The 22,132-nt window shown below is 45.9% G+C and overlaps 1 protein-coding gene across 1 annotated transcript; it reads left to right on the top strand.

Moving 5' to 3' along the window:
- Positions 1-446: 446 nt before the first annotated feature.
- HMGCS2 (3-hydroxy-3-methylglutaryl-CoA synthase 2) lies at positions 447-17,949 on the top strand. Its single transcript, XM_019730577.3, has 10 exons — positions 447-605; positions 4,900-5,354; positions 9,213-9,338; positions 9,913-10,077; positions 11,424-11,589; positions 13,189-13,359; positions 14,286-14,392; positions 15,005-15,130; positions 15,964-16,072; positions 17,830-17,949. Exons 1-9 carry the CDS (start codon positions 502-504, stop codon positions 16,068-16,070), a joined length of 1,527 nt encoding a protein of 508 aa, XP_019586136.1. The 5' UTR covers positions 447-501; the 3' UTR covers positions 16,071-16,072; positions 17,830-17,949.
- Positions 17,950-22,132: the final 4,183 nt, after the last annotated feature.

Here is a 22,132-nt window from a genome sequence, read left to right as displayed (position 1 = left end):
GTGCCACTATCCACTCCCAACCTCTGAAAGGGTTTGGAAAAATTTCTCTTATTAGGTGGAATACATTAAAATAATAACAGCTCACTCCACAGAGAGCATTCTGGACCACAAAGCGAGAGTTACTCAGGTGAGGAGCCAGGGTCCAAGACAGGCCAGGTGGGGTTACCTTTGGATACGTTCCAAGGGACATCATAGCCTCCTGAGATGTCTGGGCATCACGAAGGCTGCCACAGAGCCCGGGAAAGGAGAAATCAGAGCCATCCATTCTCAGGCATGCCCAGGAGCAGGGCAGCTTTGTACATGTTGCATAGATGACGTTTTTCTTTGACTTGCCCATGTTCTGAGGGAGACCTTTGGCCCAGTTTTAGGAGCCAACTGAGCCTCGATAAGCAGGGGTGGGGCTTTCTGGAGGCAGGAGTCTCAGGGCTCTATAAAGCCGTACTGGGCACTGCGGGACATCTCTCCCACGGACTGTCTGGCTTTTTGCACGCTCCGCTGAAAATGCAACGGCTATTAACTCCGGCAAAGCAGGTCTTGCAAATGAAGAGACTGATGCAGGAAGCGTCTCTCCTCCCTGGTCACCTTCTCTCAGCAGCCCACCAAAGGTGAGTCACGTTGTTCCCAGGCACTATCCAGGCCACGCTTAGAGAAGCGTCATGGAACTAGTAAAAGATAGGCAGAGTGCCTGCCCTAAGGAAAAGCCCCCTAGAATCCCAGTCAGACGTTGGCAAGGTGTGTGCACAGCCTTAGAGAAGCGAGTTAATATCTCGGGGTCTGTTTGTTACCTCATCTCTAAATGGACAGCCCCTCTCAGCTACAGAGTTCCAGGATCCCAAACCTCTGTTGTTTCTGAAGGAGGACATCCTTCACTCCCCCAGCTGTGGGAGCAGTGGAAATATCAGTACCAGGGCCCACGGCATTCTCCCCTCCGCCGCGGTTCCCACTTTTACCCACAGCCCCTTCAGGATTCTGTGCCAATGTCAGTGTTGGTAAAACCAGCTGCTGCAACTTACTGCAGCAACACTGGAAATGGACTGAGGACACGCAGCATGTTCCTCAGCCCCCTGATTTCCTGCAATGGGGAAATGAGATGTGAGTGTACACGCACACATGCAATCAGCTTGTGCACGGAAGCACACGTGCAGTCCTTTTCTTTGTAAACATTCCCCCAGTCTGGCCCCAAGTGCTCGCAGTCTCCGAGTATGGACGGTAACATAGCCATGGCTAGTCCCCCCGGGACGCCTAAGCCATCCACTGCGTTCTAGGATTCTAGGGCTAGCCCTTCCTTTCCTCTCGTTTCTACACTGCGTTCCATGAATACGGAGAAAAATGACTGACCTAGGTCTTCCCTGGCCTGGTACCCAGGGAACCTGGGTGAGTGGATGTGCGGGGGAGGAGGTGATACTCTTTAGCCTCCTTACTTTCTTTATGACTCACCACCTCGTCCACACTCTCCCCCACCCCCTGCATACAGGTCAAATGTCCCTGCTCAGAGTTTCACCTGTTTTTTGAATTTGTGAGGACGGGATTGACGTGGGTTTGCTTGTTTCAATAAATAACAATTGGCCGCCCTCCAAGAGACAAACCTCAGTAATCACCAGCCTGCCCCTCCTTCTGGCGCTGTTGGTTCCAACTTTGGGAATCATCGTCCACATTTCCCTTGTTTCTGTACTCACACCTAGTCCCGTTTCCTGTGGCCTGAATGAGAGTTTATGGGTTTATGGGTCTCTTCTTCTCTGTATGTCTGTCCCCTCTAACCCAACCTGCAGCGGCTCTAAAGCCCTGATCCCATCTCAGCATGTGCTTCACTGCCTGGAAAATGAGGGAAGAATCGTGCCCTCCACTCTGTGGTCCCCACCTGCTTTTCTCATGCATGGTCTCCCTACTCCCTTCACTCTCCACTCCAGGCATCCTTACCTGTTCAATTGCCCCCCACTGTGGTCACTGCCCTTTCAAGCCCCCTCCAATTCTTCATCAGCGGAAGCTACACTCACCCATCAAAGTTGACCTCAAATGTAGCTTCTTCCATGAAGCCCTTCCTGACCCTCCCATCCACAGGGACTCTGCTTCCTTTGGACACCTGTGGGGTTTTGCCCACACCTATCTTGTGACCCTGGTCACACATTGTGACTCTCAGTTGGGGTACGTGTGTGTGTGTTTATCTCATCCCTCCCTCGGGTCGAGGAGGTCCTCAAGAATCTTGACTTCCTCTTTTCTCTGCCCCTTCCCTGTGCCTGGAATGTAATAGCTGATTTTGAAACAAAGGGGATGGAGGTGAGATGAAGTAAAGAAGTAAAAACTTGATGCGTGTTCTTGAACCAAGCAACACCCGAACAAAACCGATGTTAAATGAAATAGAATGTTTGTTCCTTAGAGAAAGCACAAGATTAAAAGTGTACTGTGAACTCCAGTGGTCCGATGTTTCTGGAAACCTCTTCATGTTAAGTTTTCTTCAAGACTCTGTAATCCATTTCTGGATTACATCCAGAATAGCCCCCTATCCAGACAGTCACAAAAGTTACCAAGTGACTGATTCTTGGAAACTCTCCTTGCTACCGTAGGTTCCTAACTGGGAAGAGAGGAAAGGAGTGATCTCAGAGAAAGCAGAGTGAGAATGAGGCTGAGGGAAAAACCAGCCAAGCACAGGACTGGCTAACCATTAGCTCGTCGGTACTAGGGAAGTTCCTCCACAAATATTTGAGAGTACAAACTCCAATTATTGGGGGTTGGAGGGACACCAAATAAGTAGGGCAGGTAACTAAACCCCAAACCTCTCTTGTCAGATATGGGTGAACATTTATCACGTTGCCTCTCTATCTTGGGATCATATGATCTACTTTGCTCACAGTAGACTTTCACAGTGACCCCCACCCCATGGGAGAACTGAGGTTTCCAGAAGCCCAAACGCACTCAATCTGAGTTACAGTTCCTATGGCATACAGCTAAATTTATAAGCCTGGGGAGCCATCCTGTTACTGTTCCGTGGCCAGATACAAGTTAAAGGGACTTGGTGGCACTCATGAGTGTGACACACACTAGATGGCACCCAAGGCAGTGAAAGGACAGAAGATTTCTAACATGTGACAAACTGTGAAGTTACTCTGAGCTCATCACTTCACCAGTGTGTGCTTTGATTTCACCAACTATAAAATGAAGAGTAGCATTAAAGTGACCAGATTTCACGTGGGAGCAGATGGGAGGTGGACTTGGTGAGCTCTGTACTTGTAGCTGGAAGGAGAAACTCCAGATTTTCACCAGGGGTTTTGAAGAGAGGTAAGTGGCTCCAGGAAAAAAAACAGATTCTCTCCTTCCTCTTCTACTGACCCTTTCACCATTTTCTTTCTGCTCCCATTTAGAATTACTCTCTGCCCTCTGTATTCTCACAATCTTTGTTTGTTCCACTATAAATTTTGCTATAAAAATGTCAGCCTCACGGCCGACCTGGTGGCTCAGGTGGTTGGAGCACCGGGCTCCTAACACTGAGGTCGCCCAACTGATTCCCACATGGGCCAGTGAGCTGCGTTCTCTACAGCTAAGATTGTGAACAACAGCTTTCCCTGGAGCTGGGCTGCTGAGCTGCCATGAGCAGCCGGTGGCCAGCTTGAGCGGCCGGCAGCCAGTGGGAGCTGCCATGAGCTGCTGTGAGCAGCCGACCGACTGGTGACCGACTGCCTCAGCCGGGGGGGGGGGGGGGGGGGGGAGTACAAGGCTCATAAAACCAGCATGGGCCAGGGAGCACAACTAAACTGAGAAACAATGGCTTGGATGGGGGCGGGGGGGACAGAGGCAAAAGAACGGGGAGAAAGAAAAAAAAAGTCTGCCTCTTCCACTGGGCTGTGCCCTGTTTGTGGGCACAAAAGGTATCTTATTCACTGCTGTGCCTCTGGAACCCAGCACTATGTTGGGCGTGTTCAGTAAATACTGGGATGCCCAATCAGAAAAAGCAGAGAGGATAAAATCAAGCAGAAAACTTCCTTAAAGAGTAGAAAAATTGTCAGTATGTTCTTGCGTAGAAAACAGAAAGAAGGGGAGAAAGAGGGATAATGAGAAGGGCACGCTAAAAGTGGGTGAAATCTTTAAAATTATGTCCTGTGGGGTTTATAACATATGTAGAAGTAAACTATATGACAGTAATAGTTCAAAGGTTTAACTTTCAAGTGAAGTTTAAAAAGTAAGGTTTTGCACTGTTCACAAAGTAGCAGAAATATTAATTTGAGTTATAATAAGTCAAGTGTGCATATTACAATCACTTAAGGTCATTGCTAAAAGAAAAAGAGGAGATAAAATGGAATGATAAATACTTGCTTAATCCGAAAGAACACAGAAACGGAGAAACAAAGGACACATGAGGCAAATAGAAACAAATTGTGAGATGGTGGACTCAATTCTAACTGTATCAGTAATTACACTAAATATAATTGGATTAATTACTCCAATTAAAGCACCAATATTGCAAGACTTGTTAAAAATTTTAAAAGACCCTATGCTGTTCAGAATAGATGCATGTTAAATAAAAAGACCTTTAGAAATTAAAAGTATAAAAGGACAAGAAAAGTTATACCATACAAACAGTGATCAAAAAGCTAGGGTGGCTTTACTAACATCAGGAAAAGTAGACATTACAGCATGACTATCACAAAGATAAAGAAGGACATTTAATAAGGGTTAAAGGGTCAATTCAACAGAAATGCATAACAATCCTAACTTTGGATTAAGCTGATAACATATATATATATATATATATATATATATATATATATATATATATATATATATATATATATATATATATATGAGAGAGACAGAGAGACAGAGAGAGAGAGAGAAATCGCTGTGTTGTTTTTTGAGGAAACTCACTAGAGACCATTAGTGGGATTCTGACTGTTATTTCTACTGCAGGTTTTCTACAGTCCCTGCTGTCCCCTTAGCCAAAACGGATACTTGGCCAAAAGATGTGGGCATCCTTGCCCTGGAGCTCTACTTCCCAGCCCAATATGTCGACCAAACGGACCTGGAGAAGTTTAACAACGTGGAAGCAGGGAAGTACACAGTGGGCTTGGGTCAAACCCATATGGGCTTCTGTTCAGTCCAAGAGGATGTCAATTCTCTGTGTCTGACAGTGGTGCAGCGGCTGATGGAGCGCACGAAGCTCCCATGGGACTCTGTGGGCCGGCTAGAAGTGGGCACTGAGACCATCATCGACAAGTCCAAGGCTATCAAAACAGTGCTCATGGAGCTCTTCCAGGATTCAGGCAACACTGACATTGAGGGCATAGATACCACCAATGCCTGCTACGGTGGCACTGCCTCCCTCTTCAATGCTGCCAACTGGCTGGAGTCCAGCTCCTGGGATGGTATGTGCTGCCAGAGGTCACACAAGAAAGGAGTTGGGGCTGGAAACTGAATCCTTAGTTTTGCTTCTCCGTTCCCCAGGGAGGGCGGGACAACTTATTCACACAGCTGCTGCTATCAACCAACAACCACAATGATGATAAGCGCTTAGACTTTTATAACTTTATGCAGTTAATGAGGTAGCATGTTCACTAGCCATTCATTTAGTCCTTACCACAGCCTAGGAAGTGGTTGTTATCCCCGACTTACAGATAAGAAAATGGAAGATCTGATATCTTTCTTACAAGTTAGACATCAAGGGGAAAACACCCTGGTAAAAATAGACCCAAAGAATCAACAGATAGGCTATTACACAGAGTAGTTCTACTCTTTCTCCCTTGCCTGGTTCCTAGGAAATTGCTTTTTGCATATTAACGTTACCCTGGATCTTACTTATATTTTCCCTTAATGCTATATTGGAAGGAAGAACCCTGTTTTGATAGCATAAAAATGTCCAAGGGAAACAGTACAAGTGGAGAGTTAGAAACCTAGCTCTGCCAACAATCATTGACAAGTGCCTTAACCTCTTTGAGCCTCAGATTCTTATTTGCCTACCTGCCTTGAAGGCTGGTGAAAGAACTGAATAAGATATCCATGGAGACGTAAAGGAAGAGTACCTGAGCAATCAAAGCACTCTATATTTACTAAGTTGGAAACAAGAAATAAAACCTTAGAAACCATAATGAACACTAATGATAAAAATAATTACGAAGTCTTGATGTCGGCTGGAACCTTAGAGATTTTCTAATCCTGTGTTCTTTATTTTTAAAAGAGGCCAAGAAGAGTTTAATGGTTTGTCTATGTTCCTGCAGCAAGGCAGTGGAGGTCCATACATACACCTGTCCAGTGTTTTTTCTGAGTGCCCTGCATATGGCCCAACCCTCAGTGGTTCCATTGATTTGGGATATGCCAGTCTCTATATCATCAAATCTGTTTTCACAGTGCTTTCCCTGCTTGGCACTTATATTATTACCTCTCCAGCAATCCCTATGATCATCACCACCAATGTTTCCAACCAAGCATTTAGTCGGAGAGTAGAAATAAAAGGCAAGGGACACTCACCAGCCTTTAAGCAAATATCCGAGCCTATGTTTGGGAGCATCGTCAGCTGTAAACATATCATTTCAAATAAGCAGATTCTGCTGAATGCCTGGGCGTGCCACAGAAGAGGGCTACAAATGCATCCTCCTTCAATATAATAGTTTGGTGGGCAAAATACTTAAAAAACAAACCATTGAGATGTGGGTTGTTAGTTTGTATTAAAGCAAAAATCGTGTTAAGCCTGAGCTTAATGACAACCGCCAATACCAGACAAGGCCAGTGTAGATGAGATCTCTGCTTCTGACGGACCTGGCCAACCATCCGCCTGGGACATTTGGATAAGAGGAAGTGTTTCTGAGACTCACCAGGAAGTTTCAGATCATTCCTGAGAGACAGAAACGTGTGAGGGAAGGAAAGAGTGGTACTGGCTCAGATGCCCTGAGAGACCTCACCTGCCCTATCTTTTTTTAGTGAAAGTAATTGAAATTTATAGTTAAAAAAAAAAACCATATACCCATACACAAAAGGGAAGAAAAAGTTCCCCTTGGCACCTCATTACCATTTTCCGGAACTTAATACTACAGTTTCTGTGTGTTCTTCCAGATTTTTTCTATGTACCTGCAAGCATACACATCTCTACTCAGTTTTAGTTTTTAACATTGTGCGTATTTTTCCTCATCTCTATGATGTATTTGAGATCATTCTATATCTCTATCTCACATACATTTATATATATATATATATATATATATATATATATATATATATATATATATGTATATATACATATATGTATATATACACATATATATATGTGATTTACTGCATTCTTTTGAAAGCTACATAATATTCTATTGATGGATATGCCAAACTTTATTTAATTGGTGCCATATTGATGGATATTTTGATAGTTGTATGTTTTTTGCAATTATAAATCATTGTTTTCATGAACAGTGTACAATAGCTTTGCATGCTTGTGATAATGTGTTGTAAGAATGGATTTCTTAAAAGTGGAATTGCAGGATATGTTGATTTAAAGTATCGATAGAATGTGCCTGATTGCTCTTCAAAATGTTGTACTAGAGGTGACCGGTTAGCTCAGTTGGTTAGAGCGCGGTGCTCTTAACAATAAGGTTGCGGGTTCCATCCCCACATGGGCCATTGTGAGCTGAGCCCTCCACAACTAGATTGAAACAACTACTTGATTTGGAGCTGATGGGTCCTGGAAAAACACACTTAAAAAAAAAAAATGTACTAAAGTACATTCCTGCAATGCATGTTATCAAACTTTCTAATCTTTGTCAATTTAATAAGTAAAATAATATTGTCATTGATTTGCCCTTTTTTCACAAGACAGCTTTGATTTTTTTACAATGTTTATTGGCCATTTTCCTATTACATACCTTGTATTTTTTAATGAGACTTTTATACATGAAGGAAATTGGCTTTTTTTTGGTTATAACTATTGCAAATACTTCCCCAGTTTGTCCTTTGAGTTTGTATCTGATAGAAAGTTTTAATGTTTAGGTAGCCAAATTTACTGATTTTTTTCCTTAATGGCTTTGAAATACTCTTTTATAGTTTCCAAATATATATATATATACACAATATATATATAAATATATATATACACACTATTATATATATATATATATTCTCCAACTCCAACTCCAACCCCAACGAAAAGTGTGTGTGTGTATATATATATGTATATATATGTGTGTATATATATATATATATATATACACACACATATATATGGTATATAATTCTTAAGAGAAGTTTCTTGGGTTTCGTTGAATTTGGGTTGAAATCCTGATTCTGAATTTTTATCATACTGTCCATTAGCTGTTGGCTCTGGCCAAGTGACTTCAGTTCTTTGGGCCTCAATTTCTTTGCCTATAAAGAGGGGATAACTGTATCTGATATATAGGCTTATCGTGAGGATTCAATTATATAGAAATATGGCTCCCAACGCAGTACCGGGGTAAATCCCAGGGTCTTCCTTACAGATTAGATAGAATACTGAAATCACCGCCATTATCTGTCCCACAGACTCAAGTGTAGGGGGGCTGGCGCAGTACTACCAGATGAAAGTGGAAAAATAATAGTCAAGACATCATTTACTGAATAATAGTCTGACTAATATAGAGGTAGTAACTATGGATCGCTTACTTTAAATGCAGTTACTCAACATAAACCCTTTTCTCAATGAAAGAAGTACCAAGTCATTCAAAGCACATGGTTTGCAATCCTGTCAGAACTGGGTTTAAAAATCAAATTCCGTATTCACTGAGTGGGTGACCTTAGACAAATTACTTAATCTCTCTGGAAGGCAGTAGGTGTTTCCTGCCGCATTGGATGGTTTTAAGGATAGTTTGATAATAACTAGTGTCTAGCTAGTGTTTCAAATGTTAGTTTCCCTCCCTATCCCTTGACCTTCTACTGGAGGGAATTTCACCACAGAGGACTAGAAGGTGATGGGTACAAACCTAAATTATCTCCCAAAGTGCCAGCTAATACGTTTTTCATGGAATTCAGAAACGGAATTCTGAATAAGTGAGTATTGCGCAGCTAGAGTAACAGGACGCTGAGTTTTGACTTTGCATTTCAAATGTGTCATGCTGAGTCTCACAAGGACATAAACTCCAGGAGGCAGGGATTTTGGGTTTTGCTTGCTGGTCTATCTTCAGTATATAAAGTTGTGCTTGGCACACCGGGGTCACTCAATCTACTCGGGATTTGGTAGTGATGATGATATTTCTTGTCTCTTGTGACAGGTCGCTATGCAATGGTGGTCTGTGGCGATATCGCAGTCTATCCCAGTGGTAATGCCCGCCCCACAGGTGGGGCTGGAGCCGTGGCAATGCTGGTTGGACCCAACGCCCCTCTGGTCCTCGAGAGAGGTTTGTAGTGACCTATGGATACATAGTACCAAGAGACAGGGCATGGCATGGCCAAATGCATAGCTCCTAATCCCAAACTGGCATACCCGCTACTCAGGGCTGAAGGATGGGCTTGGGGACGATGTCACTTGCCTTCAAAAGGCCTGACTGGGGAGCAGAGGGCAGAGAGAAAGGGAAGACAGGCATCAGCGAGGTTTCCTCTTCTGCACCATCACATGGGGATGATGAAGGGTGGAGTCAATGCTGACATGGACCTTTGGGAGCTAAACTGGCCATTGAAGATGAAAGAAAATAATTGGGAATAAAGGGAAAGCCTTTCCTTGGAGACTTTTGGTGCCTCCTCCAGATTTCATTAAGCCCATATAGGTGTGGAAAGGAAAATGTAAACCTCACTCACATAAGAGCAACAATCTAGTCAGCTCCCTTGAACATGTGAGGGATGTTGAGTGGGCTCGGGCTTGGGCACCAGACAGGTAAAGACCAGGAGACCATTTGCACATGGTTCTCCCGTCCCCTTTGCTCTCTCTATGTGGGCTGCACCGGGAGTCCCTGAGTCCCTTATGTGCCTTGCCAGGGCTCCGGGGGACCCACATGGAGAACGTATACGACTTCTACAAACCCGATGGGGCTTCAGAATACCCGCTGGTGGACGGGAAGCTCTCCATCCAGTGCTACTTACGGGCCTTGGACCGATGTTACACAGTATACCGTCAAAAAATCCAGAACCAGTGGAAGAAAGGTATGGGGCTCAGAGGGTGAAAGTGGGGGCTCTGTGTACATGGGGCCAAGAGTTTGTCCTAAACGCTTAAGATAAAGTCTCTTCTTGCCTCTGAAAATGATCTCAAGAGAATTGTTTCGTGTCCCCTTCTACTTATGCCTTTCCCTGGGCCTGTGTTCAAGTTAATTTGGAAGTTATCCAAATCCAAGTATGAAATTGCCTCTAACTTGAACTAAATGAAAGAAAGTAAACAACGTAGTTCAAAGCCAGTAGGAAATCAGTGGGTGTCAGCCACCTGGGGAGGTAGGATGGTGAGTAAGCCACCCCATCCTACTGGGTCTAGATTTGTTTCTGTTGAAGTCAGGAGTGATTTGACTGTTGGTTTGTAGTTCGTCCCCTTTTAAAGTCTTGCTGATGTTAACAAATCTTACCTGTATTTTCGGCATGCTGCTATCAGTGATTTTTCTCTAGGTGGTACTATTACAAGTCGATTTTGTTTTCACTTTTAGTTTCAGAATTTTCTGGCTAAAAAAATATGTCCTACTTTCATAATCAGAAAAGAAACAAAGTTTATTTTAAAACTACCCTGAAGGCTGCTTTTAAAAAATAGAAAGGGTTCTTACCTGCTTAGCCCTGCAAAAGGCAGATCTCAGTGTGGGAAAAAGCATGGGCTGAGCATGGATGCTGTAGAGGTGGCAAAAGGAGCCACCTCTTGCCCCTTTCCACCGCACTGGGTGAAATGCTAGCTGCCACAGCCACCCCCCATGGCTGAGGAGTCAACTTGAACCTCTCTGGGCCTCTGCCCATCCACTATCAGATTGCTGCTAGCTAATTGTTCTGGCCTCCTCTGAATTCTTGTGGCATTCTAATTTTACTCCTTATTCTCATATGCAATTTGATCGATACAGCCTCGGAACTCAGCACTAAATTGTCAGCTGTCCTACGGCAGAGGATGCATCTGCCCTCCTCTTTGAAATGAGAGGAATAATCTGTATTGCTGAGTCAGAGACATCGGAGCCTAAACCCAAAGCTGGGTGACCTTGAAAACACCACTAAGCTCGTATTTTTGGAGACTCTTCTTTCCTCCTCTGGGAAATAGAGGAAAATATAGAACACAAGTTTGATTTGGAGGTGTTATCTGTTGTAGAGGTTGGCAAGAGTAGATAGGAAGAATATATTTGTTTTTTCCCCTTGTTTCTTTATAACGAGGGTGCTCAGTGAAATGCTTGTAAAATGAATGAACTCGCCTTACGCGTGTTTGCTGGAGGTCAGAGCTCGTTGTCCCTCGGTACAGTTAGATCTTGGAGAGTGGGTCTCAATGGCTTATCTGTCACGCCACATCCTTGCTGTCACACTTCCTCTTCCAGCTGGCATCGATCGACCTTTCACTCTTGATGATTTACAGTTTATGATCTTCCACACACCCTTCTGCAAGTTGGTCCAGAAATCCCTGGCTCGTCTGATGTTCAATGACTTCCTGTCAGCCAGCAGTGACACACAGACCAGCCTCTATAAGGGGCTGGAGGCCTTCAGGTGAGTCCTCTTGACGTGGGGAGGCTAGAGGCTCGTGAGGGGTGAGGAAGGAGGAGGCTTCTGCACGCCGTGAGTCTGGACCACAAGCCACTGCTGTGGGGAAAAAAGGGACCATCCTCCAACACAATAGAAGTGACACCGAGTCCTTACAGGGGTTCTTGTCTGCATGAGGCCCTCCACCTTTTGTCTCAGGGAGCACAGGGAGTTGGCCAGGACCTCTAGATCAAGTGACTGTGAGAAGCTTCAGAAAATACGAAAAGGAGGAAAGGGAGTGTGGTTATGCCATTCAGTCGATAAACATTTGATGAACACCAGCTATGCCAGGCACCATACTAAACTTGAGGGACACAGAAATCAACGTGACACCATGATCCCCACTTAGAGACTCTCACAGTCTATATGGACAGAAACACCTCGAAGCAAATGATCAGGGTACAAGACGGCCACTTGGGGAGGGTCCAGTCTCATTCTGACCTGCCATCGACCTCATGAATGTTTTGCTTATTGCCTCAGTTTCTCCCATCTATGACATGGAGCTAGTCTAGCTCACCCCTTTAAATGTCAATAAAGCAAAAAGGATGCCATTTATTTATGTATTACTCTGAGAGTTTAGAAAAGAAGAATCTTCAGTACAAAGAGTTCCCACTGGGAAGGGCATCTATCCCTTTCTTCCAGATAACTGTTCATTTCAAGGTTTGTAATATTCTACCAGTATCTGCCGCTATTACTAACTACTGCTACTAACCCTGACACTAACTACAACATCCAAATTACCACAAACACTCCTTCCCCTGAGGGGGGGAAAAATTCTAACATATAGCAAAGAGAATAGGTTAGTATCTTTAATGTGCACGAGTCTCATAAATAATAAGATAAACACCGCAGTAGAAAACTGAACAAAAGATATGGATAAGAAATTCCTCAAAGGAGAAATGACATAATCATATTTTTAAATGTGCACGCTCATTAGCAACAAAGTTAAACAAGTTACCATGTCCCTTACGTCACTTTTTAAAAAAATGTCAATACCCGGAATTGGAGAGGCTGTGGAAAAAGGAGCAATGGTGGATGTATAAATTGAGACACGGGTTTGGGGGAGGAATAGGGAAACATGAAGCTAAGGCCTTAAAGAGGTGCATGCCTTTTGGCGCAGCAATTTCACGTGTTTAAAAGAACATAAAGCTTTTCACTGTGGTATTTTAACTAATGAGAGCAGGAATGGAGAGATTGGTCAGTGTAGCGTTCCCATCATGGCCCATTCTACAGCCTTGAAAAATAATGTTATAGAAGATGACTTAATGTCATAGAGAAAATTAACTAAGGATGCGTGATCAACAGAATGTATGGTGTGCTTGTTATTTTCCAATAAACTGTATGAAAATAAGGATGGATTCCACAAGAAAAATAGGAAACCCTGCTCCCTCTGAAGGGCAGCACTAAGTGACATGCTCTTCTTTGCACGTTTCTGTATTTCCAAATATCCTATAATGAAAACATGTGCCCAAAAGTCTTCTCTCTGGAAGCTGGTGCTTCTCCCCTTGTTGCCTCCCTCCCCTCCTGTGGCTTCTCACCTGGCCTGTTCCTCTGGCTGCCTCGCAGGGGCCTGAAGCTGGAAGACACCTACAACAACAGGGACGTGGAAAAGGCATTTCAAAAGGCCTCTCTAGACATGTTCAACAGGAAAACCAAGTCCTCCCTTTACTTTTCCACACACAACGGGAACTCGTACACCTCATCCCTGTATGGCTGCCTGGCTTCTCTCCTGTCCCAGTGAGTTCTGCGCCCGGCCCCACCTCCTACCCCATCCCCCCCCACCTCCCAACCACCATCTGAGGGGTCAGTCCAGTTCAGTTCCTCTTATGGTTCAGATTTCTTTTTTAAGAAGGAAGGAAGGAAGGAAAGAAGGAAGGAAGGAGGGAAAAAGGGAGGGAGGGAGGAAGAAAGGGGAAGGAAACATGTTTCAAAGATGTATGTATTACAGGCAGGTTTATTATCAGTATTAAACAGTTGTCTCCAAAGTGAAGTACGTGTATTACTTCACTTTGTACTGTGAAGGGACTGTGCGATTTTTTCTCAGGTTCTATTTGATGCAGCAAGAAAAGAGAACTTTTATGCATATTTTTCTCTCATCTATTTTAAATCTCTCTAGTTAAAAAAGCCTAGCTTTGGAGCCCACAACCAAGGTTCAAATCTCTTTATGACTTATTAGCTTTGACCTTGGAAAAATACCTAACCTCTGTATGCCTCACTTCCTCCAGCTGTAAAATATGTACAGTAACAATACGTACCTTCTAGGGTTTGGATGAGTGTTAAATGTCTAAAGCAATTAAAACTGTAACGCTCAGCAGATGCCCAAATGTTAACTGTTATTTTTATTGACAGTCTATTTTGGGGGTTTTATAAGGAAACACTTGTACTCTATAGTGCATGCATATAACATAGGAGATACATATACAGAGGGTGCCAAAAAAAGTATACACATTTTAAGAAAGGAAAAAACTGTATTAAAATTTGTAATAATATATACCGCCTGAGCCTATCCCCAAGGTCTTTCAAAAAACCCTTTGTGTAGAGTGCCCAGAAGCCATCTCTGAGTTGCAAGAGGTAGACTCGTTTGGGCTGATAGGTCGGTGGTTTATCTGACGGGCAGACTATAATGCAAGGTGTTTTCTGGGTCCTGATTTCTTCTCCTGCAGGCACTCTGCCCAGGACTTGGCTGGTTCCAGGATTGGTGCCTTCTCCTATGGCTCTGGATTGGCGGCAAGTTTTTTTTCATTTCGAGCCTCCCAGGATGCTTCGCCAGGTGAGTCCCCTCTTTCTATCAGGCACTTCTGACAAGATCCATGTGCTGAAAGAGACCATTTTTCTACCTCTCTGCTACTGAGGCTCCTTCCCTCCTGCCTTGGCAGAATAATGTGATTGAGAGCAAAGGAAATCCCTACAGGGCTTTAAACAATGGAGTAAACTTATCTGATTTATGTATCTGAGGCCCTTCCATGGTTACTATGGAGAGACTAGATTGAAAAGAAGCAAAAGTGATTATGGAGAAACCAGACAGGTTGTTCCAGCAAAGAGTCCAGGCAAGAGGTAATGATGGTTTGGTTGCAGCTGGTTATAGAGAAGTTGGTGGGTTTGAGATATCCAGTGAATATTTGTTGAATGTTTGATGGCGGGTGTGATCTGAGGCATGCGTCTAAGTGCTACATGGGATGTACCTTGGTGACATGAGTGTCTGCCGTATGTTTTGCTGACAGGATGTGTTCTGACCCTTATTACTTCTTGGCATTGTAATCTGCACACAGAGAACTGCCGCCAGTTCAAGCTCCCACAGAACCTGGCTCTCTGTTGGACTCGGGAACAATAGCTGTGATCGTGGCAGGGAAGCACGTTTATCAATCTTGCTTTTGCTTTCTAGGCTCCCCCCTGGAAAAGCTGGTATCTAGTATCTCGGACCTGCCAAAACGCCTGGCCTCCCGGAAGCGTATGTCTGCTGAGGAGTTCACAGAAATAATGAACCAAAGAGAACAATTCTACCGCAAGGGTAAGGGAAAGCAGGATGAGGGAAGGAGAAGGCAATTTTTCTCAGCAGCTGAGAGCCAAGGTCTCCTCAGAACTCTAGAATATCGTAGGTCAGGGTAGAGATGGCTATGAGATATGATTGGCAGAAGATCTGTTAGGTGCCCAGGGGTGAGAACTGGGTGGGGAAGCAGAAGGCAGAGTTGTGAAGAGGGAGGAGGCAGCAAGTGGCTTCTCAGTGTAGACTCTAGCTAACCACCCAGAACAGGACACTGGACAATGTAGTCCCTTGGAAGTCAGGCGTATGGTCTTTGAAAATGCCACCTATGTGACAGTTGAAAGAGCCCAGACTTTGGAGCTAGATATCCAAATCTAAACTGACCTGTGACATTCACCAGCTCTTTATCTTTGGGAAGATTATGGAACTTTCAGTTGTCTCATTTCTAAAATCACACCAATTTTGCAGGATCAGCAAACAGATTGAATGAATTTATGTACATAAATAAGTTATCAATAAATTGTACTGTCTCCGCCCCACTGCTCTCTTTCCCTACCAAACAAAATATTGCCCCCAAAAGCAACAAAAGTAAACCAAAGCTAAAGATACAACAGGACAGACCAGATAGTGGTTTTAAAACCACAGTAACCATATTTTCTCAAGCAAAACTTGGGACCCATGGTGTGTACTGTGGTCTGCTTCTGGTTCTTCTGCCGGGTCCCTGGGTAGTCGATGACCTCGCAGCCCCTTGCAGCACAGTTAGGAGAGCGTCACCATGAAGCTATAGGTGTCCCTGTTACTGTTTTGTCTCCCCCAACCCCAAAGAGCGCTTGAAGGGTATTGCCTCTTGTCTTCCACAGTGAATTTCTCACCTCCTGGCGACCTAAACAGCCTCTTCCCAGGCACCTGGTACCTGGAGCGAGTGGATGAGCTACATCGCAGAAAGTATGCCCGGCGTCCAGTCTAAAGGTAGTGAGTGAGATTTTGCAGGGTTGGTGGCATCAAGTTTTTCCTCCGGGAAATAGATGCAGTTCTGATGGTGTAACCAGGCCCGAGAGGGTCTGTAGCTCCCGAAATGATCAGAGGTGGGGAGTTTGTGCCGTGAAGACCAAGGAAAAGTCTTGGAGCTCTTTGCCCTGGAAAGCCAAACTCGGGGAGGAGGGGCATGTTCTTAAATCTTGAACATGAAGAAGAGAGTCAACTTGTTTACCTGATCTGTTCATAGTAGGACATTTCCCTAGATGCTTGAGAGAAACAAAATGAGCACCCACAAGGGAAAGCAGGCTGTGAACTTGAACCTATAGAACTCACTACTCCAGAGGGGTGGAATCAGTAGCTTCAGAAAAGGTGCACAGCAGTGTGTTGAGGACAGAGTCATAAGGAAACAGGGTGTTGGGGACCTGTTAGAACCAGTAAGCCTCGGCTGGAGGGAGCCTTAGACCCAGGTAACGGTGTTCCTTGTGTGGAGAAGCAGTGAGGTTTGAGACATAAGGGGGGAGGGGCGTAAGGCGAGCAGAGTTTAATGGAAGAGAATTAGGGTGAGTGAAGAAATGGGAGAATTCTTTATGGTACTTTTTAAAGGAAAAATCAAGTATTCGGAATTAAAATCTTGTAGTTTGTGGACCCAGATGCCTGCCTTCAGTTTATCTTCCAAATTGGCAAGGTACGCCGCCGAATGGAAGAGTGAGAAGCAATTTCTTTTGCAACACATACGTCTCAGTAAATACAGTCACCACGCCCGAATACGTCCTCCATATTTTTCTGGCTTTCGGATTGCTGCTGTCCTTTGGCAGGGGACGGGGGAGGAAAAAGGAGCTTTGCTGAGGGCAGGGTGTGGAGCAAGGGCATGGAGGAAGAAGTCCACAGATAAAGGAGAGACCCAGAGAAAGCAGGAAAAACACAGGACAGGGTGCCATCAGTTCCCTGTAACCACTGAAGCCCTGGGCTGTCAGGGACCGGATGGGCGAGGTGACAGAGGGCTGCAGGGTGGGGCTGAGAAGGCAACTCTGTAAGCGTGTTCACCAGCTTTTGGTACTGCCAGGAGTTGTTTGTTTAAAATATGGTTCTGAAGGGCATATCAGCAGCAAAGGGGGTTATTAGATGTGTCAAGCTAGTTCAGTCACCAGAAGCAGAGCGGGAGGGGCACAGGGATGGGGAGGGAGAGGGGAGGGAGGGAGAACTCTGGGATTCTCAAGGCAGAGCTCCCTCCCTCTCGATGTCCACCAGCTTCTCTCGGTGCTTAGGCAGCACTGTGCCTGGTGTACCTTAGAAGAGAAAAGCTGCAGCTCAGAGGACTTGTCTCATGCCAATGGCTGACATGAGCCATAAAGCCACCCCAGTGAGATTTTAGCTGAAATAGGGATTTTATGTCGGTCAGCGCTCTGTGGAGCTCTGCACTGCCAAGGTTGCTCTCCTATCAGGCAGAACGTGTCATGGGGACCCTGCCCACCTCCCAGCCTCAGCTCCAGCTCTGGTGGTGGTGGCGCTGGTGTTGGGCACAAGTCCCTCAGGCATCCAGGCTTGGGGCTGGGGGGAGGGGTGCAGTGGAGCATGGAAGACCTCAGGATGCATTTAGGAGAGCCCCCCCCCACACACACACCACACATACCCTGCCCCAGGCACAGCCCCGCCACCTCGTCACCTCGGGCAGGAAGAAGGTACTGCGGGTGGGGATGCCCAGGATGAGACATTGAATGTCCTGCTTTTGTTTGTTTCAACTTCTACAGCTCCGTGGAGTGGCTTCTGGGAAGCGTGTGCTAGCAGAGCTCTCCCCCAGGAATCACAAAAAAAACAAAAACCAACAACCCACTCTTAGCTGGTAAATAGTTTGGATTGGACACCTCAGGCTGCATAAGCCTGGGCCTTGTAGAGGGAGGGGCCACCCTCAGGGGGCCTTTTATGTCTTTTCCTGCATCATCACTGCCCTGAGCTTGTGATGTGGACCCGGGGCCCTTTGGGAAAAGAGATGGAGCGGAGGCCCAGCCTTGAATCACTGACCTCCAGAACTGTAGCTGATCGGCCGTCTCCTTCAAGAGCCGTCAGCTTGCTTATCATTTGGTATAGCTTTGTTATTACTGTTATTATTATTACATTTCTGTGCTGTTATACTTTGATTCATTTCTTAAGACTTTCTGTGAATTTCTAAATGTTACACCTGGTACTAAGCTGATATAACACAATTAAAAAGACAGAGAAGTCGGGGGTGGGGGGGTGAAGGGAGTCAACTGTATGGCGATGGACAGTAACCAGACTTTGGGGGTGATCACTTTGCAGCACATACAGATGTTGAGTTATAATGTTGTACATTTGAAACTTATATAATAAAAAATAAATAAAAATGAGGGGCAACGAGGCCCTGATTGTGCACAGAAACAAAAATCACAAGCAATAAAGTTATACTCAAAAAAAAAAAAAAGATTGAGGAGGAAATGATTCCTGTATTTCCTGGAAACCAGAACATGAAAAATGCACCAGCTGACACACAGAGAATCCTGCCAGACCTCCTGGCTCTGGGGGCCCTTACTCTCCCCTGTGTATGGAAAAGGGGCCACATGTTAAACCTGATAAGCTCAGGAGACTGAAAATAACCACATAGGATGGCGTGAGCATAAAAATTCCTAAGGTGGGCCATGGGGGAAAGTCACATCCTTGGCCTGTAGCTTCCTTGACAAAGGTCAAACTTTCCCTTAAGTGAGCCTGTCTGTTGTCTTTTTGCATCTAAGATAACGTACCCTTGGAATGTCAGAGTAATCCCTTTTACTGGACCCCCCAGGAGGCACAACCCACCAGACCAGAGCAGGAAACTACAAAATCCCTCACTGTTATCTTGTTCCCCAAATACCATCTCTATGTGCTGTAAATGCTATTAACTATCCTGTGCCCACCAGTATAAAAGAAGTGTGTATCTCTCCATTTTGCTTTTTATCCAATCCCAGAGATTTCCCCGCTTTGCTTTCTCCCACAGCCTTAATCTACAACCAATGGATTTCATGTAACCCCACTTCTTTGATTCTAATGTATAAAATAAGTTACAAAAAGGCCATTTTCCGGAGCATTTTCTCAATCCATTGAGACTGCTTCCCGGCAATTGTCGTCAGTTTGGCTCAAATAAACTCTTTTAAGTTTATCTAAGGCTGGATGTTTTTTTCGTTGATACCCCCAACTAGATCCTGCAGCTGCCCCACAGTAGTAAAATCTCAGAGCACTCAATTTACAATCCCCTTCTGTCCCTCTCCCCTTGCCACACCATTCTCTGGGAGGGGAGGGGAAACACTGATGGTGAAACAGCTGAGGCCTCCAGCTTCCCTTCTCTGATGGAAAGATGGCTGCAGGGGCCAGAAAGGACTAGGGGAGCTGTAGATCAAATCTCCTTAGTCATGTTTTGCCAGAGTTAATCTGGACAAATAAACGCCGGTTAACAGGGTAAGATTTTGGTTTCTCCAGCCCCCCAAAAAACCTTTTGTGGGGACAGAGCCCCAAAGTACAGTTTCCAGGCTCTCAGCCTCACGTGGAAAGGTGCTGGCTCGGGTAGTAAATGGCCATCAACTGTGATTGGATGACCATCAACTGTGGCTAGTTGGCCGTCAGCTGTAACCAGTGAGCCATTGGCCACTAATATAACTGCCTTGGCTACGCTAGCAGCAAATGGGGGGCTAGCAAGAAGATGGCGGCTGGGCTGGCAAGCGCGGATTGCAGTTAGGATGGCGGGTTGCAGACAGTGTGGATCCAGCCTCCAGTGAGACTATAGTGCCGCCAGCGAGAATATACTAGTATGACTCCCCTACATATGGCTCCGTGGATGTTCCTTTTTGGCCTCACCATATCCTGCATTCTTATCTGGGGAGCGGGAGCAGAGAGCCCTCATGACTCCCTGCACAACAAATGGCGCAGGGAGCAGGGTCTCCCGCATGACACCTTTGGATACCTGTCAGGAAATTTTTCTGTTAGAGGATTGTTGGACCACTTGGGTTAGGGCATTTCTTTTCCCAGGATCCCCTCATGAAATAGCAGTGGTTGCGGGAGGTGAGGAAGGAGCTAAGGATGGGAGTGTGAAGAAAGGCAGGATACCATGCTGTTGTCATTCGTTTCCTTTTAGAAAGTTTCCTCAGCCATCCTACGAGAAACAGACACTTTGGAGAGGAGAATGGTTTCCACGGGTGGGGAGCAGGGCTGGCTAGGGGTGCCTGGGGCTGATGGGACACTCGACTCTGGGAATGCGATGCTGGGCCCGCTCACTTCACTGCTCGCCCAAAGCTGTCCGTGTCCCCCGAGGCACCGGAAAATCCGAGAAAAAGCCACGTGTAAGCAGTGAATCCAGTACCAGTGGACTCCCTTTCCAGGCCCTCGCCTGCACTTGCTTAGCTCTGACCCCGTTATACCAGCTGTGGCTGCCTCTTAGCAGCCCCTCTTTGCTGCCACTTGCTGCCTGCTCCACTGTGCACGTTGGTGGGGGCCCTCAGTCTAGTGTGGCACTCCTGGCGAGACACCATGTGCCTTTCTTAAGATCTCCCGAGTCGTGTCCATAGTCCTGGGAGAAAAGCCCACATGCACCTGTGCTCTGGAGAGAAGACTCTGGGCCTTGCCTTCTGTCCATATGGGAGTTCACCTGGAGCTCTTGGTGCTAAAACCGCCTCCATGGGCCTTAGCGGCCAGGACCTCCTATAGCACCCAGTGCTGGGGCCAAGCCTGCCTCCACTCAGCAGTCATTTGGACACAATGCAGGGATGATGTTAAAACTATTTGAGGGGCGGCCACATGGTTCAGTTGGTTAGAGCGTGAGCTCTGAACAACAGGGTTACCGGTTCGATTCCCACATGGGCCAGTGAGCTGCACCCTCCACCAATAGATTGAAGACAATGAGCTGCCGCTGAGCTGCTGGAGGGGCAGCCAGTTAGCTCAGTTGGTTAGAGCACGAGCTCCCAACAACAAGGTTGCCAATTAATTCCCGCATGGGATGGTGGGCTGCTCCCCCTTCAACTAAAGATTGAAAATGGTGACTGGACTTGGAGCTGAGCTGCGCCCTCCACAGCTAGATTGAAGGAGGATTTGGAGCTGATGGGCCCTGGAGAAACACACTTGTTCCCCATTTAAAAAAAAAAAAATTATAACAGGGGTTTCCGGGTGCTGACCAGTTGAATGGATGGTACCCAGACCCCTGCACACTTGCTGACTATCAGCCCTGATTCAACTGAGGGCACTCAGGACGGCATTGGTTACTGCCACCATCACACAGAAGTTCCCACCCCTTCCACTCCCCTTCTTCACTCCCCAGAGCCTTCCTCGATAGCTCTGGGATCCACCTCATTAAACTTGACTCCTTGTGGGGACAGAGCCAGGAGTGCAGTTTCCAGGCTCTTGCCCTCACACAGAAAGGTGCTGGCTCAGGTAGTAAATGGCCATCAACTGTGACTGGATGGCCGTCAGCTGTGGCTAGTTGGCCATCAGCTGTAACCAGTGAGCCATTGGCCACTAATATAACTGCCGTGGCTATACTAGCAGCAGATGGTGGCTGAGCTAGCAAGCGCGGATTGCCGTTAGCACGGCAGATTGCACTTAGCAAGTGGGGTTGGTTGGTTGGCAGAGAAGCGGACGGCAGGTTGCAGATCGTGTGGCTCCTGTTTCCTGTGTCTCCAACCCAGCCGCCAGCAAGACTACAATGGTATGACTCCCCTACCTATGGCTCCATGGGTGTTCCTTTTTGGCCTCACCATGTCCTGTGTTCTTATGCGGGGAGCGGGATCAGAGATCCCACGTGACACCCTGCATGACACTCCTGCTAGCTCTCAGCAAATCCCTCTTCCTGTGTAAGGTCAACGTAGGAAGAAATGAGTTCTCCAGTTGCCCTGTCACCACTTTCACCCTAAGTGGTGCTAATATCATGCAGTGTAGGGACAGAGACCCAGAGAGCAGTTTCCAGGCTCTCGACCTCACGTGGAGAGGTGCTGGCTTGGTTCTTAGATGGCCATAAGCTGTAACCAATTAGCCATTAGCCACTAATATAACTGCCGTGGCTACGCTACGCTGGCAGGG

Source organism: Rhinolophus sinicus, chromosome 7 (genome assembly GCF_057876585.1).
Source record: "Rhinolophus sinicus isolate RSI-liver-muscle chromosome 7, RSI-T2T, whole genome shotgun sequence".
Classification (NCBI taxonomy): Eukaryota; Metazoa; Chordata; class Mammalia; order Chiroptera; family Rhinolophidae; genus Rhinolophus; species Rhinolophus sinicus.
This window is presented reverse-complemented; position numbering and strand designations above follow the sequence as displayed.

What these genes read in the sequence shown, in the direction of transcription:
- HMGCS2 (XM_019730577.3), top strand. Translation starts at nt 502, where the DNA reads ATGCAACGGCTATTAACTCCGGCAAAGCAGGTCTTGCAAATGAAGAGA. An exon ending in CCCTCTGGTCCTCGAGAGAG is followed by an intron (nt 9,339 to 9,912) that starts GTTTGTAGTGAC and finishes GTGCCTTGCCAG; the next exon opens with GGCTCCGGGGGACCCACATG. An exon ending in CTGGCTTCTCTCCTGTCCCA is followed by an intron (nt 13,360 to 14,285) that starts GTGAGTTCTGCG and finishes CTTCTCCTGCAG; the next exon opens with GCACTCTGCCCAGGACTTGG.